This window comes from Stegodyphus dumicola, chromosome X1, assembly GCF_044657685.1.
Source record: "Stegodyphus dumicola isolate Sdum_Otavi_A_Nest chromosome X1, ASM4465768v1".
In the NCBI taxonomy this organism is placed as follows: domain Eukaryota; kingdom Metazoa; phylum Arthropoda; class Arachnida; order Araneae; family Eresidae; genus Stegodyphus; species Stegodyphus dumicola.
Window position 1 is genome coordinate 128,417,837 of NC_140780.1, and position 12,016 is coordinate 128,429,852.

At 32.4% G+C, this 12,016-nt stretch overlaps 1 protein-coding gene across 7 annotated transcripts in view; it reads right to left on the reverse strand.

Moving 5' to 3' along the window:
• LOC118183667 (uncharacterized) overlaps positions 1-12,016 on the reverse strand; it is a 315,563-nt gene that overhangs the window by 49,814 nt on the left and 253,733 nt on the right. For all 7 annotated transcript variants that reach the window (XM_085808069.1, XM_085808070.1, XM_085808072.1 and 4 more), the window contains 2 exons: positions 5,374-5,553; positions 2,476-2,735 (listed from right to left, as the gene is read on the reverse strand). In XM_085808069.1, coding sequence (XP_085664195.1) covers positions 2,476-2,735; positions 5,374-5,553 — 440 coding nt within the window. The remainder of the gene's footprint in view (positions 1-2,475; positions 2,736-5,373; positions 5,554-12,016) is intronic.

Here is a 12,016-nt window from a genome sequence, read left to right on the forward strand (position 1 = left end):
TATTACAATGACTGCTGTATTTGTAAATGAGATAAGGTTCACTAAAATAGTCTAAGACCAAGAAGTGCAACAAACAGCATTGTTAAATCGAATGATTTTCAAACTTTTGTATGATCAGTTCTTATCATGAGGAATTATGCTACTCAGAAATCAGATTGTATTATTTTGAATTGCCCAATGCTTTTCTGTTAATTAGTCCTACTCTCAAAATATGTATTTTTTGGTTTAGTTTAGGTTTGGTTTAATAGATTACAGCAAAGTACTCGAGGGCTATCTGCCTTAAGGGAGGGATGCCTTCGTGAAGGACTTTTTAAGGGAAACTGGTTCGTATACACGTCACACATGGGGAAAACCACGAAAACACCCATGCAGCCAGCCCGTTCGCGGGATTCCAACCTCGGACCGAACTACCAGTGTTCAGCGACGTTACCGCTCGGCCACTGGTGGGCCTCAAAATATGTAAAAATTTCTCTCAGTTTACATAATTACCCTTATTGTTCATTATATTTCATGTTAACATTTTAATTTAACAATATAAAAGAAAAACTACATCTTATTTAAGTAAATATCCTGCAACAAAAGAATTGCAAAATGAAACAATTTGTCACAAATACATACCTGAATAAGTAAAAATTGTATCAAATGATGCTATTGCTATTAAAAAATGTCAAAAATAATCTCTGTAATTACTTGACACTATTGATTGACCTAACATTAAACTTCCTCTTAATGCTGCCACACACATTCAAAATATACGCTAAAAGCAAGCAAATCATTTAGATTTCAACTGAAATGAAACATCTCTCACTTCCAAGAAACTTCTTCAACACATTAGAAATACATATCTGCACTAACATAAGATGCATTTCACAAAGTAACAATGTATATATCTAATGGAATTTTATTCTATTTAAAATGCAACACAATGTCTAACTAGCTTGTAATTTACACCATACATAGACCTCAACAAGACACAAAAATTATTAACACTGCAAGGAATATACAAATCATGTACCAGTAATGCCTCACAGTAGCACTAAGGAAAACAGCAAGCTGTTTTGCACCGGAATTGTGCCTTTCTGATATTTCTTTGCTTGGAAAGCTTCAGTAAGCCTTTCAGAAAAAAGGTAGATTTCTGAGTTTCAGAAAGAAGAAACTGTGGCTTAAAGAGATTGCAAATTATGATGAGAAACTGGTGCTTATGTTGGATGAAATCACAATACAAATACTTGATTGTCGAATCAGTGGTTACGATAGGTTATTCCAATATAACAAAGCACATAAAGGTTATCTGTCTAAAGGAAGAGTTTTTTAGTAGAAGACTTTCTATGGGAAACTAAGTCGTATTCACATTACACATGAGAAAACCATGAAAACCAACCATGCAGCTATCCCGTTTGCTTGGGATCAAACTCTCTCAGCCACTGGTGGGTGATGGAACCAGTGGGTCAAAAGAGACAGACTAAAAAATTGCACCAGCCTCATCATACCACATAACAAATGAACAGGCATGCTATCTCCAAGGCACTGATAGATAGATCATTCTGCTCCATTAAGAATGCTAGAAGAACAGTCTGTTACATAACTAACTGCTTGCATCTTTATGTATTATTGGATGGTGGCACATCCGCCTTTTTAATTCTCAATTCTGTCCAAAATACTATAATGGCCATATCTGAGACTGATAACATGACCCTTGTATTATTCACCACAGTACAGTCCATTACTCTAAGTTATGGCCTGGGGTTCTGTTGGATTTTACTCCAATGTCCATCTATGCATTGTTAGCACACTGAACAGTCACCATTACATGTTCGAAGTTTTGGAGTCTGTTGTCCTCCCTTACTTTGAAGGTTTCTTATGGCCAACTTTAAACAGGATAATGTCCAACAGCAGATGGCAGATGACTATCAATAATTCTTCACTGCTAACAAGCCAGACTACTGCCCTGACTGATCCATTCTGCCGATATGTTGCCCATTGGACGCATCTGGTAGCTGACTGGCAAATGAGTGGCAAAGCAAACACCACCCTTGGTCACGTCAGATGAACTTTGGCAATGCACTGAAATGGTATAGTACATACCCAAGTACATACCAAAAACCTTTCTCCCACAATACCAAGACATATTTTGGCAGTTATTCGTCAGCTTGACAGCTACACAAAATACTGATTTCTTAAAGTCCTGCAAGTTGAATGCACTCCAATTTTAATCAATTCAATTTTATACTATAAATTATCTGGTCCAGTAAATACTGACAGTCCGATATCTGCAGCTCTTTATAGTATTGGATTCTGGATGGCCCATAGAGTCTATCAAATGCAGAAATGTTTTGCACTTTATTCCTTAATGATGATATACCAAAATAACCCTTGTAACATATAATTAAGCAGACCAATACTAAATCGATTTAACACTTTTTCACACAGAATTCATATACTTAAAATGCTTAGAAAACTACAAAAGAAACATACTTAGCTCCAGTAAATCGTGCCAAAGCATGGTCTAGAGCCTGTCGAAGTGAGGTCAGAGCTTTCTGAGAAAGTGGTATATTTATATGAACTCTTATTCTGTAAATAATATATGAAGTTACAGCTGCCCAGAAGCTGGCTGAGTCTTCCAACAAGCAAAGCTGTCCAAAAGGCAATGCTGACTGAAGATCAACAAGAATATTCTCAACTACTGTTCCAGGAAAATCACATGGAAGTCTACCGTTTGGTATCATGGATGTATGCTTCAAAAGGGGGGGAATTAAAATATGGTTAAAAATAACTTATTGCAAAAACAAGATACTTTTAAGTACATATGAGGAAAATAGGGTAAAAAAATAATAATCAACAAGCAAAAAACAATGCCACTAGAAAAAAATAATTTTTATACATTATTCTATCCATAAAGAAATTTAAAAAAAAAATACTTAACATTACGTATATTTTTCATACAGAAATAGCACACATAAAACTTTTCTGAAAAGTGATATCTCACAATGTTATGATGGTGCCAATCAGCATCAGTAGAAAAGAATTCCTATTTTTCCAGAAGTAGTTTTTAAACACATTTCTGGTGTTTAGTGACCTGAGGCCAAGAGAGTATCTACCTACAGAATATCATACTGCATAACTTGACTGACTTAATTAGCCAGGCCATCTTGTCATTTTTTCTCCACTGTACAGGTTTTTTTTTAGTACAACTCAGTGTAGATACACATTACATACATTAAGATCCACAGTATCCTCAAAATACTGATTTTTTTTTTTTTCTCACTCACTACATATCGAATGAGAGCTGACACATAACTTTTGCAGTAAGTTTTTTCTGCTAAATATTATTAGAATAATAATGTGTATTTTACTTTCTGCAAGTCAAACTGCTAAAAATAGTTATGTGTGCAATTATTCAACAAACCTATGAAGAAATTCCATAGATCTTCTGTTTTCATACTTACACACTCAAAGTCATATTTTTCCATAAGATGCAAGATGAGATTTATGAAACATTACCCACCTAAAATATAATACAGTCAAAAGTTTTTAATTCGGACACCCATAATCCGAACCTCAAAGCTACAAACTTTCTGCGCATGTGTCGCGTTTACGCATGCGCATAAGACCTTTACGGCGGCGAATATGCGTGTGCGCATGCGCATAATACGTTTATGCATGCGCGTTTAATGTATAACGGACGGTATAAGATAAGCTAAAATTATCTAATTCAGTTAATGTTGCAGATTGCGTTGTTCCTTAATCTTCGAATTGGATCCGGCTTATTATTTTTTGCAGACTGTTAGAGCAATTTTATAAAAGTAAGCTTGAACTTTCGATTATGTCAAATAGAATTTCCAATATATATTTACTAATATGTAAAGGATCTACAAAGCGAAAGTATGTTTCGAAGTCCATTAAACAAAAAGTGGAATTGCTGTAAAAAATGGATAAAGGCATATCCTTTGTTTCTTAACCATTCTCAAATCTGTTTATCAATTTCACGCTGCTCTGCGGGGGGGGGGCATTGCGGCACGCAATGAACTGAAAGTTGATCTGTCAGCACTATCCTTATCTTCAGAGCAGATATTTTTATTTTATTCAGCTTATAATTCCTTTCTAAATGTAGTAGTTCATCTCGATGTATTCCATCTTTGATATGATTTAAATCAAATTCCTCGTCATTATAAATATCACGAGTACACATCAAATAGTTTTCTGGTTGCAATTTTCTAATTTCAACTATGCGTAATGTATGCTTTACGCATGCGCTTGTTGAAATAAATGTTTAATAAAGTAAACAAATAAATATTAAGCTTTTTTTTTGTAAGTTTTGATACCCTTTAGATCATAATTACTCTTTATTTCATAAATTATGGTTTCATATTTTTAATTTTGTAATTTCTGCATGCCATCTTACCAGATTTAAACTGATGACCTATAATCCGGAATCGCCGAAGTCCTGACAAGTCCGGATTAACGACTTTTCACTGTATTACAGCATTAAGCTTTTTTAAGTCAGCTAAAGGTAAAACAAAATTCAGTCAAAATAAATATTCAGGTCTTTCATGCAATTAACTGCAGATTTCCGTTTAGCACAGAAATCAACACTGGGCCATCCTTGGCTAACATTTCAGACATGCTCATGCAAAGAAACAGTTTTACAGTCTATAAAAAACAGACTCGCATTCATTCAGCGAACTAATGTCTAACTGCCCAATACAATTCATCTGGCATTTGTCCAGGAACTTGCAAATTAGTTATTTTAAACATCTATATCCACCTATAATGCAAGAAATAAAAGATGATTTTCTCCAAAATACCTTTAAAATCCTACTACTTAGTTACACAAACTGATACAACTCAGACCATCTGCCATACAATATGTTAACTTTATTAGTTACATGACCATGCTTGGGCAAGTACTATTTTAAGTAAAGTTATTATAAATTTTTGATTTAAATCAAATGATGCTGCTGGTTCAGACTGCTGCACAGTTTAACAAAAATAACTTTTGAGGTTAAATGTTTTATTATAGTTAATTATCCATAATTGTACTACGAGATCATCTGAGAGAAGTCACTTTCAAGCTTCTCATGAAGAAATTGAAATTACAATCAAATTTTTATTTGTATGCTCTAACAAACATTCAGTTCATAATTAAGCAATAATTAAGCATCATAAGCTGGTACATAAATATTCAAAACAAATCAGATTTTCTGTAGAAAAGTTCTGTACAATAGTAACTGCATAGCAGAAAGGCAAACACTCAGTAGTATTCAGTTGAAGGTATAAAATTCTACTTAAAAAAAATAAATAAATAAAAATAAATAAAAATAAAAAAATTATGGAGAATAAATTTCATGATAACTATTTTTCTAAGCTACAAACCTCTATATTTTCCCAAACAGAATCACTCTGAAGGGATTCATATGAACATGCATGTGTACTTGTTAGTGTATCTTCAAAGGTGGCACTCTGATGTTTAGATTTCTTTCTGATGGCTCCTGTTGAAGCAGATTGTGAAGTGGCATGCTTACTAAGAGGTGTTATAGCAGCAGTTGGTAGATTCTATGGAGGAAAGAAGCATTATATGTATACATATATACAAAAAGAAACATAACAATAGGCTAAAATTAAAACCAAAATCTTTTAAACCTGTTCTATGCTATAGGATTGAAATAAAGCTTCTAAAGTCAATATTAAATTGGAATCAAAGCAATTTCTCAACAATATTAATAATCATAACCATGTATAAGATGTTTAACACTATATATAAACAAAGCAAAATTAAAATAAGATTTCACGGTAGAACAAACTCGAAAAATAAAAATGCAAAAGGGAAAACATACAAAACCGTAAAAATATACAAATTATAAAATTAATCTCCCTTAACTGAAACTCCAATTCAGAACTTATCAGGGGAAAATGAATTAAAGCTTTAGAAAATTTGATTAATAAGTTTTGAAAACATGTTTTGTTCTCCTGGTTCATTTGAGATCAAAAACAGAAAAAAGATTCAATTAAATTTTCAATTGAAACATTAAAATTCATGTAAAACCATAAATCGAATCTCAAATGTACCAGAATATTCCCTACACGCTTTCCAAACACTTGGAAAAAGGAATCACACATAACATTGTGGCAAACTGAGTACTCAAAAAAAAAAAAAAAAAAAAAAAGAGTAACTTTATGCAAATTGACCATTCAAAAAAAAACAAACTGGTTTAAACCATTAGATGAAAAATTGAAATTCAAAAGCCAATACAAATAAAGAGCAAAACAAATATAAACACATTGTCAGTTAAATAAACAACACTTAAAAAGTAAGTGGCCCTGATTATGCTAAACTTTTAATACGATGAAAACAAAAAATGTTTCTTAGAGATTTCTATAAATAATAAAATCTAATCTGAGCCTTAAACAGCAAAAAACTGAAAAACCTATTTAAAACAAAACTTTAATAAATAAATAAATAAATAAAAGCAAACTTGCTGAACTCTTACGAGGACCTTCTGAAGAATTCAATTTAGTCAGGAACACAGTTTGGATGTTTTATTAATTTATTTATTATCAGTTATTATAGCTAATTTTTGTTTCAAATAGGTTTTTCAGTTTTTGGCTGTTTAAGGTTCAGATAAGATTTTTACAGAAATGTCTATGAAAAGTTTTTTGTTTTCATGGTATTAAAAGTTTAGTTTAGCATAATAGGTAGTATTAGCCCATTTTTTGAGTGTTGTTTAAATGGCAATTTGGTTTAATGTATATTTGTTTTGCTGTTTATTTGTAATTGCTTTTGAATTTCAATTTTGCATATAATGGTTTAATCCAATTTGTTTTTTAGGATGGTCAATTTGCATAAGTTTCAAGATATTTTTCGTAAGCAATTTGGCACAAAAAAGTTAAAGCTTTAGAAAATTTGATTAATAAGTTTTGAAAACATGTTTTGTTAAATGAAAACATGTTTTGTTTTTGCACAATGTTATGTTTTATTCCTTTTTCCAAATGTTTGGAAAGCATGTAAGGAAAATTCTAGTACATTTGAGATTCAATGTTATGGTTTTACATGAATTTTAGTCTCTCAATTGATAATTTAATCGAATCTTTTTTCGGTTTTTGATCTCACATGAACCAGGAGAATAAAACCTGTTTTCAAAACGTATTAATCTACTTTCCTGAAGCTTTAATTTATTTTCCCCTGATGAGTTCTCAATTAGAGTTTCAGCAAAGGGAGATTCATTTTATAATTTGCATATTTTTGCAATTTTTTATTGTTGGCTACGCCGCTGATTCCCCTAGTGCATGCACATGATAAGCAAGTTCTCTGCTGCGTAATACTTTTCTATGCAGTTAGCCAACGTTCGATGGTGAGTATCGCATGTAAGCGAGAAGTGCTAAGTGCATGTTTCTACTCTGTTGTTCACCGTCTTCATAGCTTAAATAAATGTTTGTCATTTATATGGAAGATATCATTTTATTCTTCATTGGTTATGGGCCCAGACAGTGCTTAACTGTGCAGCCCAACCACCATTGTTAAATTCTTTTGGCAAGCCCAAGCTGCGTCAACTGAAATGAAAATGACAACAAATACAGTGTCAATTGAAAAACTAAACAAGGACAACTTTGACACGTGGAAGTTACAAGTAGAAGGAATACTGATTAAAAATGATCATTGGGACTATGTAACTGGGAAAATTCCAAAACCGGAACCTAGTGATGAAGGATTTGCTAAATGGAAAACTACTGACCAAAAAGCACGAGCTGATATAATCCTTTCCATCTCACCCAGTGAACTTCCACAAGTAAAGAATTGTGTAACATCTCATGAACTATGGAGTAAATTGCATTCTATTTACTAATCAAAAGGACCAACTAGAAAGACCACAATTCTAAAAAATTGCTTTTTACAAAAATGAGTGAATTCGAAACAAACAACTACTGATCTACAGGTTTTTTCATTTTTGTGGACAAACTGAAAGAAATGGAAATAAACATTGCGGATGATTTGCTTAGAATATTGCTTTTATATAGCATATCAGACTCTTATGAAAGCTTTCGAATAGCTATCGAATCTTGTCATGAACTGCCTTCTCCAGAAATGCTGAAAATTAAACTGTTGGAAGAAGCTAGCACTCGCAAAAATAAAGATTAATCATTTTCTGAACCACAACATGTGTTCTATTCAAAAGATCAGAAGTATACTCAACGATCAGTTTCTAAACCGAAACCAGATAAGTCTGCAAACCGAAGACAGTATCCAGTTAACTACAGATGCAACTTCTGCCATATCTATGGGCATAGAGCATCGGAATGAAGGATAAAGAAAAGAAACTAAAAGCAAATGCGTTAGTGAAACTGTGATGTCTGCAGAAAATCAGAATTCTTTGGAGCAAGAAAAAGCCTTATCATGCACAAATAGTAATTCTAAAGACATTTTTTTGTCTGGATAGTGGTGCAACATCACATATGTGTAACAGCAAAGAACTGTTCCAAGAAATTCACGAGGTAGGTGATACTTATGTTAAATTAGCTGCTGATAAAATAGTTAAAGCTATCAGAAAAGGAACTGTTAAAGTTCGTATAGGTTCTAACACTGAAAATATAGAACTCAAAAATAATTTAATCTCAGTGTCTAAAGTAGCTGCAAATAATCTTTCAGTAATTTTCAAAGAAAAATACACTCAAATAATTAATTCCATTAACGAAACAGTAATTTTAGTTAAATGCGAAAATGATCTTTATTTTGTCATGCCAATATTTGAATCTGTATCAATTGCTAAAGAAATAGATCAGTGGCATATAAGATTTGGCCATTTAAATGAAAATGATCTTAAAAACTTCAGTTAAATAACATGCTTAGAGGTCTTTCTTTTTCTCAAAATGACTCTCTTTCTACTTGTAAGGTATGCATTCAGGGTAAACAAACCGCAACCCCCCCCTTCCCAAAGAATCTGAATATAGAAGTACTGAATTGTTAAATCTAATTCTGATTTGTGTGGTCCCATGAGAACCAAATCAATAGGTGGATCATTTTATTTCGCAACATTTATTGGTGATAAACCTCGATATGTTGGTGTTTATTTTCTGAAATCTAAGGATGAGGTTAAAGAAGCTTTCAGAAATTTTAAAGCATCTTTTGAAAATAAACTTAACTCTAAAATCAGAATACTGCAAACCGACAATGGGCTAGAATATTTAGGGAAAGACTTTATTAAATTTCTTAATGACGTGGGAATAAAACACGAAATGAGCATTCCTTACATGCCAACCCAGAATGGCGTCACCGAAAGATTAAATCGCACTTTAGTTTCAATGGTGCGATGTTTGTTATTTCAATTCAATCTGCCTCAGAAATTCTGGGCTGAAGCCATCAATACGGCTGCTTACGTTTGAAACATGAGGTTTAAAAGCGAAACAAAAACACCTCATGAAGTGATGTTTGGCAGAGTACCAGCTGTCTCTCACTTCAGAACCTTTCGCCAAAAAACATTTCCACTTAATAAAAGGCCAGGAATAAGGAAATTTTATATTCGATCTAAAGAATGTATTTTTATTGGCTATTCTGATGAATTAGAAGCGTACAGACTTTGGTATCCCGAGGCGCGTAAAGCGATCAGAGACTTAAAATTTATTAATGAGCTTGAAAACTGTAGTTATGACTCGGAGCAAGAAATATATCTGCCTTTCGCTCCGGATGAAAAAATTATCAATAAAGCATGTTGTGATAAATCATCACCTCTAGACAGCAGCGAGTCGCCACTTGACTTTGAAAAGGAAAGCGTAAGTGATTTAGATAGTGAATCAATGCCTCCTATCCTGATTAAAAGGAGGCCTGGTCGACCCAAGAAAATAAAAACAGGTTTGCCAGGAAGGCCTAAATGGAATATCACTATACAGTTGTAAATAAAATTGAACAAACTCAAAATGTTGTTGAGGAAATCATTAATCCTATGGTTCAAGAAGCATTAAATGGAGCATATGCCGAAAATTGGCATAATGCCATGCTGTTAGAATATAACTCGCTTGTTCAAGAAAAGGCTTGGGAATTAGTAAAGAGACCTGAAAACAAGAAAGTTATTGGTAGTAAATGGGTTCTTAAACTATAACCATAGACTCCAACCTTCAGCAAACCTTGTCAGTAGTCAACGCGCGAACGACATTTTTACAACTTTGAAAATGTGTGCGTAGCGTATGTTGTAATTAACCATTCATTAATTTTAAATTAATAATTAATTGTAATCAATTTTATTACATTTAAAATCCATACACATATAAAACTGAATAATTAAAAATATACCTTGTAAATTATATGCACATTTAATTAGAAATTTTCTTTTAACTCCTCAAGCATTCACTAATAAAAAGTACTTCAAATCACTACTAATCATAGAAAAAATCAGAAGCTATAAATCATATCTTTATTCTGGATATGATTTCTACAGGGAAATAAAATTTAAATAACCAAGAATGATACATATAAGTATTAAACAAAATACGCATAATTTATGAATGCAAAGATTTATATGTAGCATGCTTAGCAAGCTTAAGTTCTGATTTTGAGAATGTTTTTTTATAACACAGTTCTTCATTTGCCTGCATATTTATTTTTTCAATCAAAACTGCTTCAAGAGTTTTAAGACCTAAATTTGGTCGAAATTCCGTCTGATTTTTTTTAACAATAGAAAAAATTCTTTCGCAAGCTGCATTTGAATGAGGTATTATTAAGACAGCAAGCATTACAGAAGGCAATACTTTGTATTTAATACACCCATTCATATTTTTTAATTTGGCAATTTCTCCCCATGCTATATCAATACGCAAATCTACAATTTCTTTCAAATCATCTACTTGATACATGGAAAATTCAATTTCTACTTGATTAAGACATTTTTCATCAATAATGGATGGAAAAGTATTCATCAAGTAAAGAACAGATGAAAATGAGACTTCAGTTCTCAAGTTGATGTCAGCAACTTCAGCATGTTTTAGAAATGGATCACTCAGTGGAAATTTATCAATTATATATGAACATGCAGTTACAAAAAAAGCTTGCACAGAATTGAAAAATGATTTCACTTCACTTTCATTCAACTTGGCATTTTTTAAATATAGTCTTGTTTCCGCACCAATCACTAAATTTTCATTTTCTTTTTGTTTACTATACTTCTGAAATGGAATAGACGTTAGAGTAACATCTTCATTTTCTTTAGAAATTACTGATGGTTTTACGAATCTAACAAATAAATTCATTAAAAGTTCAAAAAGTTCTCTTCTCAATTTATGTATATAAAGAGCTTGTTGTTGCAAATTAATATTTACTGTTATAAACAAAGGCAAAGTATTTTTCAAAAATAACAAGTACAATTTGGTGGTCGGTGACTGTAATGACCTTGCGGATTAATAAGGCACCATGAGGAAAACGACACCAACATTTATTAAAAATTAACTTTCAAAGAATAATGAAAAAAAAAATTAACATTTAAAAAATAAAGGCAAACTCGGAGCACTACCTCGCTCCTACAACATAATTAACCTACAACCTGCCTCCTCTGAGGCTAACATGCAACTGTCCTCTCTCTCACTTGCTGGGCTCTGCCAGGCAGCTGATTGGCTCACCGCTGCCAGATACATGACAGTGACTGTAAATTTTTTTTAATGTTTTGCAATCTCTTTCCTTCATTCTCACTGTTATCTGGTTTATCTCCAAAAAAATTTATCACAGCATCCCACTGTTCCAAAATCCTTGTTATAGATTCTAAAAGAGACAACCATCTCGTACTGCAATATTTCAAAATTTTATGAGATTTTGCATTCTGTCCCAAAATTTGTTGAGCAACTTTGAAGCTATGCTTCCGTTTCAAACTTTTCTCCAAGTAAAAATATATATCTATTATCAACATTTCAATTTCTGAGCCAATTAATTTTTCAGTAGCTTTTTTTGCAGCTATATGCAAGAGGTGGCACGGACAACCTCGGGTGATTATACTTGGTTGATGCATTTTGATAAATGATGCTACACCTTTAAACTTTCCAA